The following is a 23,908-nucleotide window of genomic DNA, read 5'->3' as shown; positions in this document are numbered from 1 at the left end:
CTTTGCTATATTAAAACATACCAGAATTTTTCTACTTTTTTATTTGGTTGGGAAGGTTGTTGATGGTGATAAAAATTTTCCTTCCAGGGTTTCTGCATATAAAACTACATTTATATGCAGATATGGATGCTTTAAAAAATTACCCAATTTAAACTGCTTAATTTGTCTAATTAATTACAAAATAATTTAATTTGAAAGGTTCAGACTTAAATTTTCAATCTAAGTTGAAGTTATTTCTTATATTGCTCAAAATGATGTAATTCCAGAACATGGGCTTATCCATCGTTATGAAAGGCTGTTGTTTAAATATATTTACCAAAACAAAAACCACAACAAAAAATTAACTCCCAACCATTTACATGTGTCTTTTATGTATACACATACAAAAAACTTAGAATGGTCCTCAGGCATATATGAGTTAAATGCTAAATTCTGATTGAGTAATGACTATGGAGATTTCCTCGAACATTTAGAAAAACTGTTCTCTAATGCTGAGGAAATAATATACCATGGCATCAAATTCTTTCCTACTGAAGGAAGCAACTACAGAAAGCTTTTATTTGTTCAAAGTAACCAGTGCTACAGATGGAAAAAAAAAACAAAACAAAAAACCCAATGTAACTTCCCCAATATTACTTCAAAACAAACATATTAAACCTGATTTTCATTAGAGAATGTAGTTATTTCTTCACACTAATAAATAAAAAAACCAAGACCGACATTTTATATATATATATAAATATATATAAAAGGCAATGCAAACAATTATTGAGCTTCATCTTCTGGACAAGAATGCCAAGTTAGTCTCTCTTCATAAAAAGCAATTACAATTTGAGGACACTTCATATTTGCCTCTTTTGCCAGTACCAAGTCTGCCTCATCGGAATCTTTCCATTTCATGAGGAACATTAATTCTCCACTGCTGTCTGTGGCACCAATTATTCGTTCTGGATCAAGACCTCTGGCAAAACCTCTCGGTTTATCAGCAGCATCTCTTTTCTTCTTTGATTTGCTATCATCAGATTCACTGTCAGACAAAGATTTTCTTTTTGTTCCATCTTTTTCTTTACCAGCTTTTTGAGAATTAACAAATGCTTCAATTAACTCTGGACAATCTAAATTTTCTTCAGGTTCCCAAGTATTGTCTGCATCTGTAAATCCCTTCCACTTCAGGAAATACTCCACCTTCCCATTCACTACACGGCGGTCCAGTACTTTTTCTACTACAAATTCTTCAGGTTCTGCCTCTTCAACTTTTTTACTCTTTCCATTTTGTTTCTTTCCCGTTTTTTGCAATGTAGTTTTATTGGAGGCCATTTTTTATTGCAGACTTGAAGAGCTATTATTCACCGCCTCTGAGCTGCTCCGGGTCACAGGTCTGCGGCGTCTCCGGCCCTGCGCGCCTCAAGCTCCGGTCACATTCGAGGGGGTCAATTTCTCTTCTTAAAAATACTTATCAATAATAAATTACTGACATCAGCCATGTTTACCTTAGTTAATAGTGCTAATATATTTTCTTTCCTAACGGTACTCCGTTTGGAACTCCGCTATAACTGTGGGGTAACACTTCGAGCTCTCTAAAGGATGTCAAGTTTCAGCTGTTTGTCTGAGGGCTTTAAAAAGAACAAACTTTCTAATTATGAAAATTTCCAGACCCAGAAGTAGAAAGATTATAGCTTCACACAGATCCAACATTATCAAGATTTTTGCCAAACTCACTTCATCTACTCCTCTCCTTTTTTCTTGGCTAACATATTGCAAGCAAATCTAAGACATCAAGTTATTAAACTCTATGTATCTCAATATGAATCTCTTAAAAAGGAGACTTTTTTTTTTACAGAAACACAATTTAGTTATCTAATCTAGAAAAATTAACAATAATGCTTTTGTTTGCATGTTTTTGAGTGAAACTATTCATACAGACTTTTGTACTGATATTATGAAAAAGCGTGACATTAGTATAGTAATATTCTGTAGACTTCAGTTTTACAGTGAAATTTAGTTATGTGCAAGGTGTTGACCTACCATCCAACTAAAGCTGAGCTCCAGAAGGCCTGAGACAAGTCTTAAAAATACACAGGATCAAGGCTTCAGTCTTTGTACATTTTAATAAAAATACACTACTGCATACAAATATACAGATCTCAAGTTGTAACACTCAAATTCAGAATGCAATAAAGTAGCTTTGCAAGTTTTCTTCACTGAGACAGACTTTCTCATTCATGATTATTAAGACAAAATGAACAAGAGAAGTACATGATTTTCCAACCTCGTGATTAGTAAATTCCTCTGTAAAGGAATGAAGGTATACAATCATTTGTAAGAAAACAGCTGGCAAATTAGATGGCCATGCCTACATTGTGTTAATGTGAGTAAGAGAAACAATAAGAGCTAGAGAAACTCTACTTAAATGTTCAGAAGTATAGGCAATACTGCTTTCTCAGACTTCTTTCTACCAATGATTATATACTTGATATGTAAACACTATCAAATGTAAAATAGTTCAATATGGTTGCATCTGTATTTCTTCCACAGTGACAATTTGTTTAATGTATTAATCTGATATATATTTTTGAACTGGATTCATCTACAAAAAATAATGAGAAATCCTGAAAAGAAATTATTCATTCCAAGTCAACTTATATTTAAAAGTTAATCTATGGAAAACAGAAGTGTGGGTAAGAAACACCACCTACATGGCAAGTTTTATTTCTAAGAGAAATTCTTACACAAATAATCATCTTCTTTGTCTTACAAAACAAAACCAAAAAAATTCTAAAATTAATCCCACAAATTCAAATTAGTGGAACTTAGAGTAACAAAGTCAAAACCAGTCTTGTCATCTGCATGTTAACTTGATAAATCAAACTGCACTGGGGGAGGTACCCAAGAAAACAACTGCATCTGCTACTGTGCAGAAATGATGATGACTTTCAGCCCTTAAATAAAGATAACTGCTACAGCTCTTTTTTAAACAAAGATGTGCATCTGGGAAACCCAGTGGAACATGTTACTTCTGAAATTCCACAAAAGCCGTAAGGCAGCCAAGTGCTGACGGAATTTAAGGACAGTAAAAGTTCGCACTCTTAATGACTGTTGACAGGCTTTGTGCCAATATTCAAACATGCTTTTCATGGACTACAGATGAAAATATTACATCATACCCCAGCATAGTGCCACTATATTTGTATTAAGGAATCACTAGTTATCTGCTGCTTTAAACAAAGTCCTGTCCAGGCATTAGGCTGTAATCTAAATGTTGACAGTGCCTAATTTCACCTCTTAAGATGAACAAAAAGGGCTTATGTATCAAGGTTAATTCTCTTTGGCCGCAATGGATACCATTTTCTCTGGGGGCAGTCTTTAGTTTGCTTTCTTCTCAGTACCAAGTCAGTAGTTGTCCTAGTAGAAGTCTCTGCAGGTGTGGTTTCTATTTGTGCTATTAAGCTCTCGGGTTTAACATCTGGTTTCCTACAGCAACCGGAGAAGACCTCCTGGTGGACTCTCTGGAGCTGGATGAGAGGCTGCATCTTTAAAACTTGGGAAAATCCATCTCCTTGTTCAATTAATGCAGGTAAGGACTTAAAAAACAAACAACAGTAATACATAACATTAATCTCAGGCTGAAACACAAACACAGAGATAAGTACAACACTCAAGTATTTAAACTCTTCAGGTCAAGCCTTTTTCCAAAAACCTAATTTTTTAGGTCATAGATAATGGCATTACTTTAAAATACCAATTTTAGTTGAGGAATTTTAACAAAAAGCTAAAGCTAAAAAGATATATTCTATTCCTATTTTATAATGCCTGGTAGTAAAATAAAACTAGTAAAACAGGAGGTAACAGGGACTTCCCTGGCAGTTCAGTGGTTAAGACTTTGTCCTTCCAATGCAGGAGATGCAGGTTCGATCCCCAGTAGGGGAACTAAGATCCCACAATGCCTCACAGTGAGGAGAAAAGATTAAAACACACACACACACACACAGGAGGTAACAGAATTTCAGAGTTAAAAAATCTAATGTCTGGAATTCCATATTTTAGGATAGTATGTATCTTAGAAATCTTAGAGGAGGCATCAGTGCTTTTTTCCTATAAAGGCCTATAGAATAAACATTTTAGGCTGTGAGGGCCTTTACATTTGTCACAATTATTCAACTTTCCCGTTGTAGTGTTAAGAGGCCATGCATGCATGCATGCTCAGTCACATCCCACTCTTTGCGACCCCTTGGACTGAAGCCCACCAGGCTTCTCTTCCATGGAACTTTCCAGGCAAAAATACTGGAATGAGTTGCCATTTCCTACTCTAGGGATCTGCCAGACCCAGGGATTGAACCCGTGTCTCCTGCATTGGCAGGCAGATTCTTTACCACCGCCCCATCTAAGAAGCCCCAAAGAGGCCATAAACAATAAGTAAATGAAAGTACATGGCTCGGTTCCAAAACAATTTTATTTACAAAAAAAGGTGGCAGGCTGGGTTTTAGCCTGGCCCACCACAGTTCACCAACGTCTGATTAGGAGCATGCTGTGAGAGAAGTGTGAGTACCAGAAAATCATGGGATCAATACACATCACAAAGGAAGGTTACAGAAAGTAATCAAGACAGAGGAGATTCTGAAGGAATTTAAAAATAATTTTCATGTACTAGAAATCTTAATGTTTTTTGTTTGAGCAAAATACATGTCAAGAACATAGACAATTTTATTATAATAATATTAAAACTCCAAGCTGGACATGCGGTTGATGGAAGAAATTTTCACATACTGAGGTATGGGGAAGTCACTCTGGTTTATACATGATTTAGTTCGCACTGTATGCTAACTCAAACAGCCTGTCTTATGGCCTGTCAAACATACCTTGTACTTCTGCTTTCACCATTAAAGAAAAGAATGTGCTCATCATCCAGTTACACAAAGGGCTAAGGCGCGACCCCCTGCAGTCACCCAGGACGGGGAGCCCCGAGGGGAATCAGGACGGGAAGGCCAAGACGAGCATTCTGTGCTTTGGATACGCAGGCTCCCAGAGAGTTAAGGTGCACATTTAAGGACAGATTTCAATGACCCCAGATTCTTGCATCTTCCCATACGTGGAAAAAACACTAAAATCATTAACTTGAGATATCTGTTCTTTGTGCTTAGCAGTAATCTTTCACCACGTTGCAATCTTGACAACATTTTTTTCCCAGCCAAAAAATTCATATATACTGGATCCTCCTCTACCCCTCTGGAGCAGTCCCATCAAAGCTACTGAGAAGCTCTTTCCTGGGCTATAGTTCTCAGTTTGGCTCTAATAAACCTCTTCTGCTATTTCTATTATATATTATTTACTGACTATTTGCATCAATACAGTATAATACAGTGGTTAAGAGTACATGTTCTGGAGCTAAACATCCAGGGTTTAAATCCTGGCACAATTATTTATCTAGGCCATCTACTTAGCCCCTCTAGTTTCCTTATCTGTAAAACAAGGAAGTAGCAGTACTTCTCTCAGAGGGACACAGTAAGGATTAAAGGGGGTAATACAATATATGTAAAACAGTCAGACAGGGTCTAATCCATACTAAATGCTGACTAAATGTTAGTAGTATTATCCAAAACTGTTTGATGAATTTCTAACTCTCAGAACTCAAAAAATATAACCAACCTTTAAAGAAAGTTAAGTTAAAGAGTTAGTCACTCAGTCGTGTCCAACTCTTTGCAACCCCATGGACTGTAGCCTGCCAGGCTCCTCCAGCCATGTAATTCTCCAAGCAAAAATACTGCAGTGGCTAGCCATTCCCTTCTCCAGGGGGTCTTCCGGATTCAGGGATCGAACCCAGGTCTCCTGCATTGCAGGCAGATTCTTTACCGTCTGGGTCACCAGGGAAGCCCAACCTTTAAAGAAGCCAGGTATAACACTGGCACACAGTAGGTACCTAAAAAATGGTAATTATTCTGAATGTTACAGTCATTTAATAACTTCATTAAAAGACTACTGAGAATTCCTATTACAACAGACTGAGACACATATGAATGCTAAAAGCAAATACCTAGCTACAAATGTTATTCACTTATAATTTAGTAGTAGTTACCTTCATGGCTTCACTGATCTCCTTAGCTACTGTTTCTCCTCTGCATCTCAAGTTTTCCATCCGAGGGGCTGCAAAGAAACCTCCAAATAATATTTCAGGCTTTTTAATCTAATACCAAGTCATAAAAGACATGCAGGTGCTATCTGGACAATAATCTGTGAGGACTCTTCACCTTTACTTAACAAGAAAATCAGAGGTTATTCTATATAGAATACAGAAGATCAGTGAAATAACATACTCTATGTATTTGAATATGACAAGGGGGGAGGAAATAATCTTAAAAGAGTATGGATAATATACCAAGACAAAGTACAGGATGTTGAAATGGTGAAAATCAGGAAGCACAATATATCTACAAATGAGATGGCTATATTAAAAGTGTTACGTCAAAATAATTCCCTGCATTAAAACATTGGAAAGTGTAGGGATTAAAGCCAATAGAAAACATTATCTCCTACTTTGAAATTCCACCATAATTCAGATTACATTCAGTAATTATATCTACTTAAAAAGAATTCAGAGATCATACAGTCATACTGTTGAAAGGTGATGGAGAATAAAGAATGGATAAGACAAAAACAGAAATGAGAACTATAGAGAAGATGGCATTTCCCAGGTGGCAGAGTGGTAAAGAATCCACCTGCCAATGCAAGAGATACAAGAGACATGGGTTTTATCCCTGGGTCAGGAAGATCCCCTGGAGGAGACAATGACAACCAACCCCAGTATTCTTGCCTAGAGAATCCCATGGACAGAGGAGCCTGGCGAGCTACAGTCCATGCAGTTGCAAAGAGTCAGACACGACTCAGTGACTCCCAACAGAGAAGATATGTGGTTGACCTTTGTGGGTAGATTCAGAGTAAGAATAAAGACAAGCAATCTAATTAAAAATTTAATACATCATTTCTTATCACTGTACAAAAAGTTTTTCATATACAGTGTGGCAATAATAGGAAGTATTCAAAAATAATTTTTATTAATAAAAATGAGATTCCTACATTTTGTGTGCTTCTATTAATTCAGTAACATCTAGTTCTATTAAAAAGACAAATCTTCCATTACATATTTCCCATTAGCTTTGATCTACACACTGTACCAAAATCTTCTGCAAGTAAAAATGTTGTTGGAAATTTCTAAGTAATTCATCCTTTGAAATAAGGGAGTATGAAAGTTGTAAATGTATCTAAAACATTTCATAATCAGACTGATAAAATGCAACTCTGGTTGCAAAGACTTCTTTTTAGTTCAATTTACCTTTCCTGCATATGTAAATTAACAGAGAGAGGATATCTGAAGACATATGATGATTAAGTCAGAATGGCAGCTACCTTTAAGAGCAGCAGAATATTGACCAGTAAGGGATGTAAGGAAACTTTTTTGGGTACAGAGTGCCTGTAAAGTTGGGAAGCAGGATAAATATGTGTTAGTTATATTTGCAAATAATATAGTCAATATCTTCTTCAACTTCAAGTTACCTTTTCAAGTAAAATTTAAAGCAATGGATCTAACTGTTAAAATGTAAAAAATGAAATAAATAGGACATTTTCCTGATGTTTCCAGATTTTTGGACACTGTGACTATATTTATTGTACATATGAAAACACAATGGGCATATTATTTGAAAATGTAATGTACTATTTAAAAATAGGTTTATCCTATGTTGAAGAAATTGTGGTACATATACACAATGGAATATTACTCAGCCAAAAAAGGAACACATTTGAGTCAATTCTAATGAGGTGGATGAACCTAAAGCCTATTATACAGAGTGAAGTAAGTCAGAAAGAGAAAGATAAATATCACATATTAATGTATATATATGGAATCTAGAAAAATGATACTACTGAAGAATTTATTTGCAGGGCAGCAGTGGAGAAACAGAGAATAGACTTATGTACATGGAGAGAGGGGAAGAGAGGGTGAGAGATATGGAGAAAGTAACATGGAAACTTACATTACCCTATGTAAAATAGACAGTCAATGGGAATTTACTGTATGTCTCAGGAAACTCAAACAGGGGCTCTGTATCAATCTAGAGGGGTGGGATGGGGAGGGAGGTGGGAGGGAGGTTCAAGTGGAAAGGGATATGTATACTTGTGGCTGATTCAGGTTGAGGTTTGACAAAAAACAGCAAAATTCTGTAAGCAATTATCCTTCAATTAAAAAATGAATAAATTAAAAAAATAAATATATATAAAAAAAGAAAACATAAAAATAGGTGTATCCTGTTTCCCAACTCTGCAGACAATATCTAGATCCAAGTGGCAGTTACTGCTTTAATATGTATATATGTGTACAAATGCATCAAGCTGTGCACTGTATATTATAGCTCAATATATACAAATATACACACAATAATGAACAAAATCTTTTTCAACACTCTAAAGAGTTGTCTTCAGTTCAGTCACTCAGCACACAGTAACACATGTAACTTAACAAAAAATTTTCTTCTATAAACCCACACTGATGGACAATAGCTGTTTTTCATCTGTTACACAAGCAGTAACAATGTAAAAAGTGCCAAGTAGTTTGGGGTTGCATGTAAAATGGAGTTAGGTTCCAGGCTTGAATAACTATGAACAGATTTTCATATATGAATGTTTGGTGGAACATTCTAAAGATGAGCTGGACTTATAGTATGTTTAGTATTCTTGGCCCCTGATTATAAAATGCCAGGTATGCCCTCCCATTAGTGCTGTAACTAAAAATTTCCCCCTATTTTTCAAAGGACCACTAGGGGGCAGTATGGCCCCCCAGTGAGAACCATGGTGCTGTTTTTCAGAATTTCCTTGGGAACAAGAACCTCATTCTCTTAATCTTGGACTCCCTCCTGCTGAACACAGCGCCTGACTTGTACAGTAGGTGTTTGAAAAGTATGATGTATGAAGGCCATGACAAAGCTTGCCATGGAGGCACAGAGGTGAGGTCAATCCAAATAGGGAATTGAAAGGAGAGTAAAAACTTCATAGATGTTGTAAGAGCTGCCTAGACTAAGAAGATTTCATGCTGGGTGGCTGGAGGTGAGTGGAAATAGGAGGTGGGTGGTAGAGGATGTGCTGTACCAAAACAAGAAAATAAATCAAAAAGGAAGAAAACACAGGAACCAGGAAACACGATCCAAACCATAAAGGAGTAAAGGAGATTCCCAGGATGAGGAAAGAAACAGACGGAATGAAAGCTTTTCAGCAGGCCTAAGGAGCAAACAGGCCAGATTAGAACAGGAAGACAAAAGGCGCCCAGAGAATACCTCCAAGAAACAAGGAAAGGGTTTTAAAAGTGGATTTGATGGAAGTGTTTACTACACTGAGAGGAATTTTACAGTTCTACTGAAGTGTTTGGGAAAGAAACATCAGCAAACAAGGCAAACAGAAAAATAAAGCATTCCGAAGTGGGGGGTAGAAAGATGTTCAAGAAGGAAAATACACTCATAGTATGATGACCTGACTCATATTGAAGAACATTTACATAGTCATAACAATATCAGTGCTTAATACTACTGATGATTTTTGACAAAAATGAAAGATTCAAAGTGAAGCTGATGAGTGCAGCTTATTCTTTTGAGAAATTTGGCTGTGAAAAGGAGAGTTCAAGTAAAAGAAACAAAAGGAATGAAAGTTTTCCCTACGCATGATCTTCTGATAGCGCATCTCTGTAGTATTATGGGCTATCATACAATGCCAATCAATCTTACATATTAACTTTAGCAACTCTATGACAGAAGCAGGTTTCATCAGCCTCTTTTTTTTAGATGGGAAAAAAGCAGCTGTGAAAGCTGAGAAATGTATCTGAACTAAACGAATAACTGAATAAACACTAAATAGAGTTAGAAACTCACAGCACACGTTCTTCTATATTCTAAATGTAACTTTCCAAACTACCACTTTGCCAGGAATTATACGATACTCATATGAATATAAGTTAACAAACGGTCAAAAATTTTGCTACAATAAAAATCTCTTAAAATAAAAATAAATTACACCTAGCAAAGAATTTTAAAAAGTCTAGACTTAAATTTGTTTCAACTATTAACATTTAAGTACTGTTTTGTTTTGTTTTTAGTTAAGTAAATTAAATTCCTTTCTTTGAAAACTAAGGAGCATCAATAATTTTAGGAATAAAACCAAAAACACACAGATTTAAAAAAATTCAAAAATGGGGGAAAAATAAACACAGAAATATGATCACTAAAAATGAAATATGTCATCTGTAAATGTATCAGAAAAGCATTCACCAACATTAACATCTGCTCAGGAATTCAAAACACACAAACTTTTCAATTCCTCACTTAAGATTATTTTAAATGAATGTTTCACTTGCTATAACTAGTAAGAGCATCCGGATACTCCTGATAAACAAACATCTGACTTAGGAATGTCTCACATCCAGATGGCTGGTCGCTGCCATGCAGGAGATGGCTGGGCTTCCTGCAGAAGCATTCCCAACGGCTCTCTCCATCACCTTAATGGGAACACCTTCATGGCACCATTATTCATGGTCTCACCACAAACCAAGATATCATTGAACCCAAATGATTACCTCCAAATTCTATTTAAATGTCACACAGTGGGACTAATGTACGTCTGAAGTGTGATTCTAATATTTTTCATCATAAATGTGTAGTAGTTCAGCTACACTATATGTTACATGGGGCTTCCCTGGTGGCTCAGTGGTAAAGAATTCTGCAATGTAGGAGACACGGGTTCAATCCCTGGGTTGAGAAGATTCCCCAGAGGAGGGCATGGCAACCCACTCCATGCCTGGAGAATCCCATGGACAGAGGGCCCTGGCAGGCTACAGTCCATAGGGTCACAAAGAATTGGACACAGCTGAGTGACCGAGCACACATAGGTTTACATAGGTCTTTAAAGGGTAGCCTAGAAACCATTTGCAAATTCTTTCAGGGGAGAAATACAGTTCAAATTTCAAAGTTCAGATTAAGTATAAATGTCTGAAACGGAACCATTTGTAAGTGGGCGACTACCTGTAAATATTCTAACAACAGCTTAAGCAAGCCGTCATTACTAGGAAAAAAGAGGAACTGCCTGTAAGTCCTTTGCCTGTAGGGTCAGCAAAAGAACTATCATAAGGTCTACTACAGAGAAACTTAAAATAGATCCTTGTCATCACTACATGTTTAGTGAAGGACAGGAAATAATAAAAAGGGAGTCTCGTCGGTGAATTTCAAACAACTTTTTTAAAAAGTTGATGATACGGAAGAAATTATTAGCTTCACTAACAGGATCACAAAAGGTTATAAATGACAAATGAAAACTCATCTTATTGGTAGGAAGTTAATTAGAAGACTGCTACAAAGATATATAAGTTTGCTCTTAAAAATGTGGAAGTTAGGCACCCTTGAGTACACTGCCTTCCCTAGTCACTTGCTTTCTAAAACACAGGGAAATGAAAAAGTGGAAATGAAAGATTGGGTAATCAACCTTGTTTTGCTTTTAGGTCATTGCACTGACTAAACTAGGAAACATGAAATTCCAAAAGCCTGCACAAATTCAGAAAGAAAAAAAAAGCATTAACTGAGTGTTTCCTTTCCATTTCCACTGTATTTTATGAATATGTATGAGCAAGAATGCATAACATAGGATGTTTGGCTTGTACTAGTTTCTAAAAAGGGTAACTAAAGGCATGAATAAGAACCATGACTTAAAAAGTAGCATCCCTGGTGAAAAGGAAACCAAAAACTAAGCATGACTTTCTGGAAGATAACACTTTGCCACAATTTAAACCCATCCGTTTAACACATGTGCTAGGATCCTTGGCATCCACTCCCGCCTGCACCTCACCAGCTCCCTCAGTACTCAAGAATTGCATCTGTCTTAAGGTACCACATATTTTCAAACTCCAAGCTTGTGTTATCTGGTCTCAGTCAAGACTCTAACCTCCTATAATGCTCTTTCCCTCTATTCCTTCCACTACAGCCTCAGTAGTCTCTTGTTTTATGAATACTCAAGCTCATTCTTAGGAACCTTGTTCTAGCTCTTCTAACTGAAAAGTTCTTCCTCTTGATCGTCACAAGATAAATTCCTTCCTGCTACTTCCTCAGAAAAGTGTTTCCCATCACCCAAACACATCACCCTAGCACTGTTATTTATTTTTCTATTTGTTGATACTTTCCTTCTTCCACTAGAACATAAGCTCCACAGAGCAAGAATCCTGTCTGTGTCGTTCACCATTACATCCTCCACAGTGAGACTAATTCTGGCATACAGTAGACATTCAATAAATATGTTGAATGCATGAGTGAAGAGTAGTCATGCGGTAAGTATTTACTGAGCATGATGCTATATGTTGGCTTCACATAATGCAAACAAAAATGCAACGTAAAAAGCCCATGAAGCTCTCAGTTTTGCGAGAAACCATAAAGAAACAAACAAGCACATGTCATAACAGATGATATTATGGAAATAAACAAGTATTATGATAGAGAATTGGAGAGATTACTTTTACCAGTGTGGGTAGGAAAGACCTCTCTGTGGAGGCAGCATTTAAATAAGAAAAACTGAGAAGATGTCAACCTTAGAAGTACTGGGGGAAGTAAACTCATACACTTATAATCACTTTATCTATGACAAAGGAGGCAAAAACACACACTGAATAAAAGATAGTCTCTTCAACAAGTAGTACTAGGAAAACTGGACAGCTACAATGTAAAAGAATGAAATTTGAACATTCTCTAACACCATATACAAAAGCAAACTTTGTTAAAATGGATTAAAAATCTAAATGTAAGACTGGATACTATGAAACTCCCAGAGAAAAACAGGCAGAACACTCTGACATAAACCATAGCAGTATTTTTTTTTTTTGGATTTGTCTCCTAGAGTGATGGAAACAAAAACGAAAATAAACAAATGGGACATAATTAAACTTAAAAGCTTTTGCACAGCAAAGAAGATCATCAGCAAAAAAAGACAACCTGAGGAAAAAATACTTGCAAATTATGTTACTTACAGGATTAATTTCCAAAATACACCATCAGCTCATATAGCTCAATAAAAAAGAAAAAACAAATAAAAAAATCGGCAGAATACCTAAATAGATATTCCTCCAAAGAAGACATACAGAAGGCCACCAGACACATGAAAAGATGCTCAACACTGCTAATTATTCAAGAAATGCAAATCAAAACTACAATGAGGTATTACCTCATACCAGTCAGAATGGCCATCGTCAAAAAGGCTACAAATGATAAACCCTGGAGAGCAGGTGGAGAAAAGGGAAACCTCCTACACTACTGCCTGGTGCAGCCACTATGGAGAACGGTATGGCAATTCCTTGGGGCGTCTCTGGTAGCTCAGTTGGAAAAGAATCTGCCTGCATTGCAGGAGACTCTGGTTTGATTCCTGGGTCGGGAAGATCCCCTGGAGAAGGGACAGGATACCCACTCCAGTATTCTTGGGTTTCCCTTGTGGCTCAGGTTGTAATGAATCCACCTGCAATGCAGGAGACCTGGGTTCGATCCCTGGGTCGGGAAGATCCCCGGGAGAAGGGAAAGACTACCCACTCCAGTATTCTGGCCTAGAGAATTCCAAGGACTGTATACTCATGGGATCACAAAGAGTTGGACACGACTGAGCAACTTTCACAGCAATTCTTAAAAAACTAGTAACAGATCTCTCAGCAATTCCACTCCTGGGCATTTATCTGGAGAAAACTGTAATTCAAAAAGACACATAGTCAACACTATGCTCACAGCTGCATTATTTACAATAGCTAATCAAGACATGGACACAAACCAGGTGTCTAATGACAAACCAATCGACAGAGATGTGGTACATGCACACAAGGGAATGCTTCTCAACCACAACAAAGAGTGAAATGCCATCTGCAGCAACACTGATGGACCTAGAGACTGTCATACTAAGTGAAGTTAGATAGAGAAAGACAAATATCATACGATATTGCTTATAAGTGGAGTCTTAAAAAAATGATACAAATGAACTTACTGACAAAAGAGAAATAGACTCAGGGCCATAAAAAACAAATGTATGGTTACCAAAGGGTAAGACGGATAAATCAGGAGTCTGAGATTAAAGTATACACACTACTATATGTAAAAGGGATAGCCAACAAGGACCTACTTCCTATATATTAATAGCATAGGGAACTCTACTCAGTATCTTGCAATAACCTACAATGGAAAAGAAACTAAAACACACACACACATACATATACACACACAGCTGAGCCACTTTGCTGAAAGAGGGGGTCTACAGAGGGCTAGAACAAAAAGGAAAGCTTTTGAAATGAATCTGGAAGGGCCAGGTCACATAAAGGAATGCTGAGAAGGCTGAAGTCTATTATGTGTTCTTTAAAATTGGAAGACTCTAGGATTTTAAGCAGAGAGGAATGAAAGTTGATTTGTGTTTTTAAGAGTATCCTAAATTTCTAGTCAAGCTGGTTCATAAACTCCCCACTTTTGTCCAAACTACCACTGGATAAATACAGAAAAATTTTAAAGACAAATTCAAAGCATACACAAAGTAAATTTCTATGAATCAGAAAAAAGTAGAAGAGAAAAAGCTGTTAAGTCAGGCTAAAGTTACAGATCCACTGGAGGGCAGATGGAAGGTAGGAAGTAAATAACCAGGAATTTGCTCCCCACAAGATAAAAAAGTATCAACATGCACCAGAGGGGCAAGAAATGGGGAGAGCTGGCCTCATACATGAAACCAAGGGCTCGAATGGAGTTTTCCTAACCTGAAAAGGAGGCTGGGGCGGGGGTGAGGGGGGGAAACTGAGCTACTGAGCTGCAGCATACTTAAAGCTACACTAGTTGATGGGAAGGAGAAAATGCCTCAAAGCCAGGGCCTATATTAAGCTGCCTGCTGACTTAGTGACTAGATCCACTATCGCCAATATTACAGTGGAACAGGGGCCCTCCCAGTGTCAATTTAAGATGTGGTTCCTGCCTGGGACTGTTCAAGGGCCAGACAGAAGGCAACCACAAAACTACTAGACAGGAAGAGGGGAAAACAGCAATAAGAAAATAAGCACATGAAAAACTTAGTCAAGAAATACTTGCTAAGCAAAATTCTTAAATATATAAAGAAATTACAACCATTAAAGACAGCCAATACAACCAAAGTCAAGGAGAGGAATTTGCTGCAGGTAAAATAAAAATAGAGCAATCTGAAAATGATTTTTAAAGGTTTAGGATCCTCCAATAGCTAAAGAAAGGCTTCCCAGGTGCTACCGGTAAAGAACTTGCTTGCCAATGCAGGGAAACTTGAGACATGGTTCCGATCCCTGGGTCAGGGAGATCACCTGGAGGAAAAGCATGACAACCCACTCCAGTATTCTTGCCTGGAGAATCCCATGGACAGAGAAGCCTGGCGGGCTACAGTCCAGAGAATCACAAAAAGTCGAACACAATTGACGCAACTTAGCATGCATGCAATAGCTAAAGGAAATCATAACAGACATTACAGAAGAAAAATAAATCATGAAATAAAACAAGAATTGTACAAAAATAGAAGAAATGATAAAGAAGCAAAGTTGAAAGATTAAATAAGTTAAAGATTTTCTAGATGGGAATCCTCAGACAAAGTATACATGGAGTTGTAAGTGGAAGACGAGAAGAGGAAGCAAGCAAAACAAATAAAAAAATACCCCCTACCCAAAACCAAAAAAAATTGTGTGTATGTGTACGAAAGCATAAAAAAAATCACCAATAAGCACAGAGATGAACCATATGTTACATAGTTGAATGAAAATAAAATCACAGAATAAAATATATTATATATATTGTATATATATAAACAACTCAAAACTCCCTATGCCTATCTGCCCACATACAAATGTACTGATAAACATCTAAGATTAAACATATCAAGCAGTTACAGTAATTGTCTATTTGAGGGTGTGTGACATCAGATAGACTGGAGAAGACAAGTAGGTTGGATTTTCATTTTCTACTATATATCCACCATTGATGATTTACAAGTTAATATTACGTTTACATTTATTAAGAGCACAAAACAAAAACTAGTTATAAAACATAATTTAAAATATAATGTGAGATATATGGTAGTTGAATTGGAGAATTCTCCCATATGTAACAGTAAGGTATAGATAATGTGAATACATAAATCACTTTTCTGTAAAATAAATTATGCTCCCCAAATGTCTAGTATGAATGTATTTCAATATGATTATATGAAAAGAGAAAAATGGATAAATGGATTCATACCAGATTAGTGCTGTATCTCTGAAGGAGCAGTGGCTGGGAAAGCAGGAAGAAGGCCAAAAACAAAGTTAAACGCTACCCTTATTTTTAAAATTTTTAAAAGAACATGTATAATTATGTACTTATTTCATAAATATTTCCTGAGTGTATGTATTATGTCAGATAATGACCTTAAAGCTAAGGGATACACAAGTGGACAAAACAAAGCCCTTGTTCACAGGGAGTTTATAATACAGTGACGGAAGGGATGAAAATAAAATAAACAGAAATTACATAATGTCAGTAAGTAGTGGGGGAAATAAACCAGGTTAGGGTGACAGAGTATGGTGACCCAAGACTAGGTTAGGGTCACCCAAGTTAGGGTGACCCAAGAGGGTCAGGAAGGATTTGACACAAGACTGTCAGGGAAGACCTCTCTGATGAGGTTATACTTTGAACAGAGCTGAATGAAGTGAGAATCAGGCAGGTAGTTTCAGATAGGAACCAGGGAGCAACAAGTGTGAAAACCACAGGGCCAGCGCGTGTCTGGCACATCCTGGGTGAAACAGAAAGCATGCCGGTGCGGCTGGAGCTCAGCAGACAAAGGTGAGAGAGCTGAGAAACGAGGGTCAGAGATGAAATCTGAGGAGCAGCCAGGGACCAGGTCAGAGAGGACTGCAGACCAAGGGAAATATGATGGGGAGCCACTGGAGACTACGAAGCAGGGACTGATGCACCCTGATTATGCTTCAGAAAGAATCCCCTGGACGCCATGTGGCAAACTGACACGGAAGGCGGCCAGCAGACTACGGCAGCAGTCCCACTGAGAGAGTGCGGAGACAATGACAGCAATGGCAGAGAAGGACCTGACAGGAAGTAGCTGAAACTGAAATATGTTTGCAAGGTCAAGGCAGCGAGAACTGCGGGTGGATTGAAGAGGCAGCAATAAGCAATATATTATAATACTAGTCACTGGTTATAAACATGTTAATAGTGGTTATCTAGAGGACATGATTCCATGTGATTTAAACTCATTTCTTATGCTCTTAATACTTTTGGAATGTGAATGCATTTTGATATAATGAAGAAAAAGCAAGAAAGTTATTTTCATTGTTAAAAAGAGTGCACCCTAAGCACCATGTTAGATAAATAAAAAATAAACACCTAACCATATTGTGCTAAAACTGTAGAACATTAAGAATACACACAAAAAATTATGAAAAATCAGGAGAGAAAATACAGATTATCCATTAAAGAATGACAATTAGTCTCTGAGCAGACTTATCAATAACTATGAGTACCAGGCCTCCAGACTGGAAAGGAAGAAGTAAAACTATCTAATCTGTCGATCACATGATATAATCTTTTATGTACAGAACTCTAAAGAATCCACTAAAAAACTATTAGAACTAATAAATGATATCAGCAAGGTTGAAAGATAGAAGATCAAGATATACACATCAATCCTATTTCTATACAGTAGCAATAAACAAACTGAAACTACTTTTTAACTCCATTTACATCAGCAACAAAATACTGATACATGCTGTAACATGGACCTTGAAACATTATGCTAATTCAAAGAAGCCATTCTTAAAGGATGACATATTACATGATTTAATTTATATGAAATGTCTAGAATAGTCAAATCTGTAGAGACAAAAAGCAGATGAGTGCTATAAAGTTCTAGACACAAATAAGAAGGAAAATTGAGGGAGGGATGTGCTTATTCAGTGGGTAAAGTATAATAAAGTCCTTTTCTTGCCTAGGAGGGAACCTGAAATACTGCATAACTCCTGACTATGTTAGATAATTTTAGAACTACAGTATGCTAAAACTTTAACAGGTAACACTAAAGGAAGAGCAGCATAGCAGACAGCTTTCAAACGAGAAAAAAAGGAAAATAAGAGACAAAGAAAAATCTATCAACATGGCAGATGGCAAAAAAGAGGAAAATAAGTAAGACTCCTACATTTGGAAATGAAAAAATATTTGGAGTTAAACTATGAAAGTTCTACATGTTGAGTCTTGAGGATATGGCTAACGCAGGACCTGGAGAAACATCTGTAGACTTATTTACTAAAGACTGAAGTAAACTAATGAAGTGTTTAATTCAAGAAGTTAAAAATAACACATAAAACTCAAGAAAGCAGGAAGACCACACTAAAGATAAGATCAGAACTCAAGGAACCAGAAAAGTGAAAAACAATAGAGAAACTCAGCAAAACTAAAAAGATGACTCTCTGAAAAGACCAATTAAAAACAAAGAAATCTAGAGCAAGATATGAAAAAAGAGAAAGCAAAAACAACATTAAGAAATAAGCATATGTGGAACAGAAATTTTTAAAATTATATAAGTGACTACCATAAAATTTCATGCCAATATACTGAATACATGGATGAAACAGACTGTTTTTCAAACAAATATTACCAAAATTGATTTAAGAAAAAATAAAAAACCTGAAGAAACCGATAACCATTAGATATACTAAGTCAGTTTATAACTAGGCTCAGACAGTTTTATACATGAATCTTACCAACTCTTTTTTTTTTTTTTTTTAAGTTGGAGGCTAATTACTTCACAACATTTCAGTGGGTTTTGTCATACACTGACATGAATCAGCCATGGAGTTACATGTATTCCCCATCCCGATCCCCCTCCCACCTCCCTCTCCACCTGATTCCTCTGGGTCTTCCCAGTGCGAATCTTACCAACTCTTCAAAGACCAAAAACCCCCTAACATTTAGAAACTGTTTTATGAGGGTAGCATAACCTTGATGACAAAATTGGAAAGGGACAGTATGTTTTAAAACACATTTATTTTTTGTGTGACTACATATGCAAATATACTATAGTTTAACATAGTATACAAATATAAATAAAATACAGGTAAATTTAATTCAAGTATATAAAAGAAAAAATATACTAAAGAGTAAGTGGGGTTTTCTCTGTGAATGCAAAGATAACCATCAGAAAAATCTGTCAACATTAATTCACCATATTAGCAGAGTTAAGAGACAAAAAGCATAAAATTTAGGGGCATAAGGGAACTTCATGAATGATGAAAACTTCTGTATCTCAACTGTGGTCATGGTTACAGAGTTGTATACGTTTGCCAAAACTCAAACTGTATGCGTAAAATGGACGTACTTTTATTATATGTAAATTATACCGCAAGAAAATTCTTTTTTAAAAAAGTATGTATATATAAGGTCATTATAAGTAGTTATAAGACAAGCCAAAAACTGAGAGCAAATATTTACAGTGCTTATAACACTAATGTCTATAATGTGTGTATGCATGCATGTATCTTCATGTGCCTGTGTATATGACTCTTAGAAATGAATAAGGAAAGTTCAAATAACCCAACCAAAGAACAGGCAAAGAATATAAATAGGTAGCTCAAGGACGAACAACCTCACCTTAAAAACTTCTACATGCCCATCACACTGGCGAAAAAAATTTAAAAAATACAGAAAACCTGATGGCAATTAATTTCTGGCAAACTGCAGAGAAGCAAGAACTTTCAAACCCTGGTGGTGGAACCATAAACTGATATGACTACTTTGGAGTAGTAAAGCTCCAATGTAATAAACCTGAAAACAGACAAGCTCTCTGGACCTAGAAATTCTGCTTCTGGAAATCTATCTCAGAAAATCTGTGGCATTAAATACGCCACAGTTGGTGTAAAATTATTCATTGTAAAACGTTCATAATAGCCAAAAAAAAAAAGAAAAAGAAACCAAGTGTCCCTCAGTAGAGGAATGGACTTACAGAGAAGTATTCATGCTCGGAATATTATATAGAAACTAAACGAATGCAGATAATGTGTATACAATACTGATGGGGAAAAACAAGTTGCAGAATGATACGATTGGTATGATACAGCTTATGTAAAATTTTTAAAACAAATGCCACACGATGTTTATGGATATACAGCTATAAAGTAAAAGCATAAAAACATGGTTAGGAAGGATCCTCTCAACTTGAGCATAGTAGTTACTTCTGAAGTAAGAGGGAGTGGAATGGGATGGTAAAAGGGTAAAAACAAAGTTTCAACTGTATCCATACCTTTTAATTCCTAAGAAAATCTGACCCAAGTTTGACAAAATATGAATAGCCCTTAAAAGTAAGTAAATACTCCAAGCCAGGTTTCAACAATATGTGAACCGTGAACTTCCAAATATTCAAGCTGGATTTAGAAATGGCAGAGGAACTAGAGATCAAATTGCCAACATTCATTGGATCATTGAAAAAGCAAGAGAGTTCCAGAAAAACATTTATTTCCTCTTTATTGGCTATGCCAAAGCCTTTGACTGTGTGGATCACAACAAACTGGAAAATTCTTCAAGAGATGGGAATACCAGACCACCTGACCTGCCTCTTGAGAAATCTATATGCAGGTCAGGAAGCAACAGTTAGAACTGGACATGGAACAACAGACTGGTTCCAAATTGGGAAAGGAGTACCTCAAGGCTGTATATTGTCACCCTGCTTATTTAACTTCTGTGCAGAGTACATCATGAGAGACGCTGGGCTGGATGAAGCACAAGCTGGAATCAAGATTGCTGGAAGAAATATCAATAACCTCAGATATGCAGATGACACCACCCTTATGGCAGAAAGTGAAGAAGAACTAAAGAGCCTCTTGATGAAAGTGAAAGAGGAGAGTGAAAAAGTTGCTTAAAACTCAACATTCAGAAAACTAAGATCATGGCATCTGGTCCCATCATTTCATGGCAAATAGATGGGTAAGCAGTGGAAACAGTGACAGACTTTATTCTTTTGGGCTCCAAAATCACTGCAGATGGTGATTGCAGCCATGAAATTAAAAGATGCTTGCTCCTTGGAAGGAAAGTTATGGCCAACCTAAACAGCATATTAAAAAGCAGAGACATTACCTTTCAACAAAGGTCCGTCTAGTCAAGGCTATGATTTTTCCAGTAGTCATGTATGGCTGTGAGAGTTGGACCATAAAGAAAGCTGAGCTCCAAAGAATTGATGCTTTTGAACTGTGATGTTGGAGAAGACTCTTGAGAGTCCCTTGGACTGCAAGGAGATCCAACCAGTCCATCCTAAAGGAGATCAGTCCTGAGTGTTCATTGGAAGGACTGATGCTGAAACTGAAGCTCCAGTACTTTCACCACTTGATGTGAAGAACTGACTCATTGGAAAAGACCATGATACTGGGAAAGATTGAAGGCAGGAGAAGGGGACAACAGAGGATGAGATGGTTGGATGGCATCACCAACTCAATGGACATGAGTTTGAGTAAACTCCGGGAGTTGGTGATGGACAGGTAGGCCTGGTGTGCTGCAGTCCATGGGACTGCAAAGAGTTGGACAAGACCGAGCAACTGAACTGACTAAAAATTAGTGGTAGGTACAAAGATATTCATTATGTTATTCTCTTATTTTCTATATGTTTGAAATATTTCAAAGGGTTTTTTAAAAAAATCAACTCTGCCGGATGGATATGCAACAGACTGGAAGAGAACAAGACTGAAACAGAAGACCTTAAGGGAAGTGTGTCTAGAAATCTTAGCTAGAGTGATGGTGACCTAGATTAGAGGTAGTAATAGCAAAGTGGATGAATGTGAGATTGTATTTCAATGGAATAATTTGTACGACTTCTTGATGGACTATATATGAAGAGTTCAGGAGAGGAAAGATTCAAGGCTGACTTCTGACTAAAGCAATACAGAGGTGAAGGTGTTATTTACTCAGATGGGGAAAACCAGGAAAGGAATCAGCTCGAGGACATAAAGGAATATTGCTTTATGTTCATCTCTTATTTCTACTCAGACATAAGCTCTTTATGAGGAGAATCTGTCCTGTTTATCTCCATATCCCTCAAAGTTCCTAACATAACTATGCCAAATCATTGTCATACACATGGGTATGCATTCTCTCTGATTTATCATACTCTACATACGTCAGAAAGAAGAGAGTGAAAAAGCTGGCTTGTTGGGAGCTGTTATGGGAGGTCCCGCCCGTGACGAGGTCATGAAGAAAATACCGGGCAGGCAAGGCTGTCCGAGACCCCATCCATGACGAAGTCACGAGGAAAATACCTGACAGGCAAGGCCGTCCAGGATAAGGGACCCTCCAGGTTGGCCTCGCCTCTACCCCACCCTGTATCCTCCCCCCTTTTCTGCTGTTGTCCTTGTTTGCCCTGCTGCGGATTCTTGTGTTGCCTGTCGAGAGCTCTCCTGCTCCTCTTTCACTGAGTGAGGACAACTTAAAACCCTAATTAATAAATCTCCTGGACGCTGGTACCCTATGAAGGGACCAGGGATGGAGGAAATGCTTCAGTTCAAACCCTTTAGCTGGCATTCTGGCTTGTTTGATAAATGTGTGCTCTCACTGCACAAAACGCTCATGATTGTTCTAAACATCCTAAGCACAGTACGCTAACAAAAGAAACTATTAAGCATAGGCCCCTTCGCGGGGTAAGAAAAGCTCCGCAAATATTATAGCCACATATACGCCTAATAGAAAATAGTTTAGATAGAGATTAGCTGGTGACTTCTTGCAGGTAATTAACTTTTGGACTAAGAGCCTGTTTTGTGCCATATCTGCTGTTTTTGAAATCCTTTGCATTTCTGTTCTGTAAAAAATGTAATCCTATCTAGTTCCCTTGGAGATGACACCTAATAGAAAGAAAATAGATTAACCACAAATAAGACAGGGTCGGCTACTGAAGTTGCTTAAAGTTGCACCAGGTGCAAGCCATAAATCGTCAACAGGTCTGAAAGCCAAAAAATATTATACATAGAGATTAACCATTAAAAAGGCCCTAATAGGCACAGAGCCCTTTGAGGGGTGAGGAAGCCCTATTAGAAAATACAAAAAATATTGTTTTAAAAGTGGTTATTAGATCAACGTTTGATTGATGTTAATGTGCTGAGGTTGTGCAGTGGACACTATTGTTAATATGGTTAAAGATATAGTAAAATAAGAGTTTAGCCCTAGTGTAAAAACAATAAGATAATTGTTAATTTTAACCAAGAGCACTAAACAGGGGCTGCCACTCCAGAGCCACAGAGTCTTTGTGTGTTAAACTTTTTAGATAAATTTAGCTGAGAATTTCTGCAAAAAGACTGACTTTTATGTTAACAGGATTGTATGTCTATTATGTTACAACCTGCTGTACCATGAGACTGCCACTTTTCTGTTTTCTGCTAACCTCAAGGCCAGAAGATCTATGGGAAAAGACTCTCGTAAACAAAAATATACAGAGCACACCTGGTTTCGTGAAGGACAAGCTGATGTAATGTTAAACTAAGTCTGTATGCTTATCTGCCCCTTAGAAATGTACCAACTTAGGGTATAAAGGCTACGGTGAAAAATAAAGCAACTGCCAGACTCTGCTGCATATTCCTGGTCTGGTCTCTTTCTCTCTCTCTCTCTCTCCCTAGCAGACTTGGCTCTCTCTCGCCGACGCCGTTCATCCTGAGGGTTCCCCTGGATCCTGCTGGGGCTGGACCCCGACACTGGCTTAAAACTCAACATTCAAAAAACTAAGATCATGGCATCCGGTCCCATCATTTCATGGCAAAAAGATGGGGAAACAATGGAAACAGTGAGAAACTTTATTTTCTTGGGCTCTAAAATCACTGCGGATGGTGACCGCAGCCATGAAATTAAGACAC

The 23,908-nt window shown here is 37.2% G+C and overlaps 2 protein-coding genes across 5 annotated transcripts in view; both read right to left on the bottom strand.

The window, feature by feature from the left end:
• Positions 1 to 520: 520 nt before the first annotated feature.
• On the bottom strand, positions 521 to 1,419 carry LOC133069412 (chromobox protein homolog 3-like). The gene has a single exon (XM_061160990.1). The coding sequence runs from the start codon at positions 1,315 to 1,317 to the stop codon at positions 766 to 768; it is 552 nt and encodes a 183-aa protein (XP_061016973.1). The 5' UTR covers positions 1,318 to 1,419; the 3' UTR covers positions 521 to 765.
• Positions 1,420 to 2,089: 670 nt separating this feature from the next.
• The window catches only part of NSL1 (NSL1 component of MIS12 kinetochore complex), a 41,380-nt gene continuing 19,561 nt past the window's right edge, over positions 2,090 to 23,908 (bottom strand). Inside the window, exons 5-6 of one of the 4 annotated variants that reach the window (XM_061160982.1) lie at positions 6,071 to 6,150; positions 2,090 to 3,581 (exon numbers count right to left, since the gene is read on the bottom strand). In XM_061160982.1, coding sequence (XP_061016965.1) covers positions 3,303 to 3,581; positions 6,071 to 6,150 — 359 coding nt within the window. In that variant the 3' untranslated portion in view covers positions 2,090 to 3,302. Of the gene's footprint in view, positions 3,582 to 6,070; positions 6,151 to 16,275; positions 16,311 to 23,908 lie in introns of those variants that run through there. The other 3 variants (XM_061160983.1, XM_061160986.1, XM_061160984.1) reach the window with 3 other exon arrangements.

This window comes from Dama dama, chromosome 14, assembly GCF_033118175.1.
Source record: "Dama dama isolate Ldn47 chromosome 14, ASM3311817v1, whole genome shotgun sequence".
Lineage (NCBI taxonomy): Eukaryota > Metazoa > Chordata > Mammalia > Artiodactyla > Cervidae > Dama > Dama dama.
Note: the sequence above shows the minus strand (reverse complement) of the source record. Positions and strands in the feature narration are given on the sequence as shown.

Bases quoted from the DNA above. Each gene is read 5' to 3' on its own strand.
- LOC133069412 (XM_061160990.1), bottom strand. From the start codon at position 1,317: ATGGCCTCCAATAAAACTACATTGCAAAAAACGGGAAAGAAACAAAAT.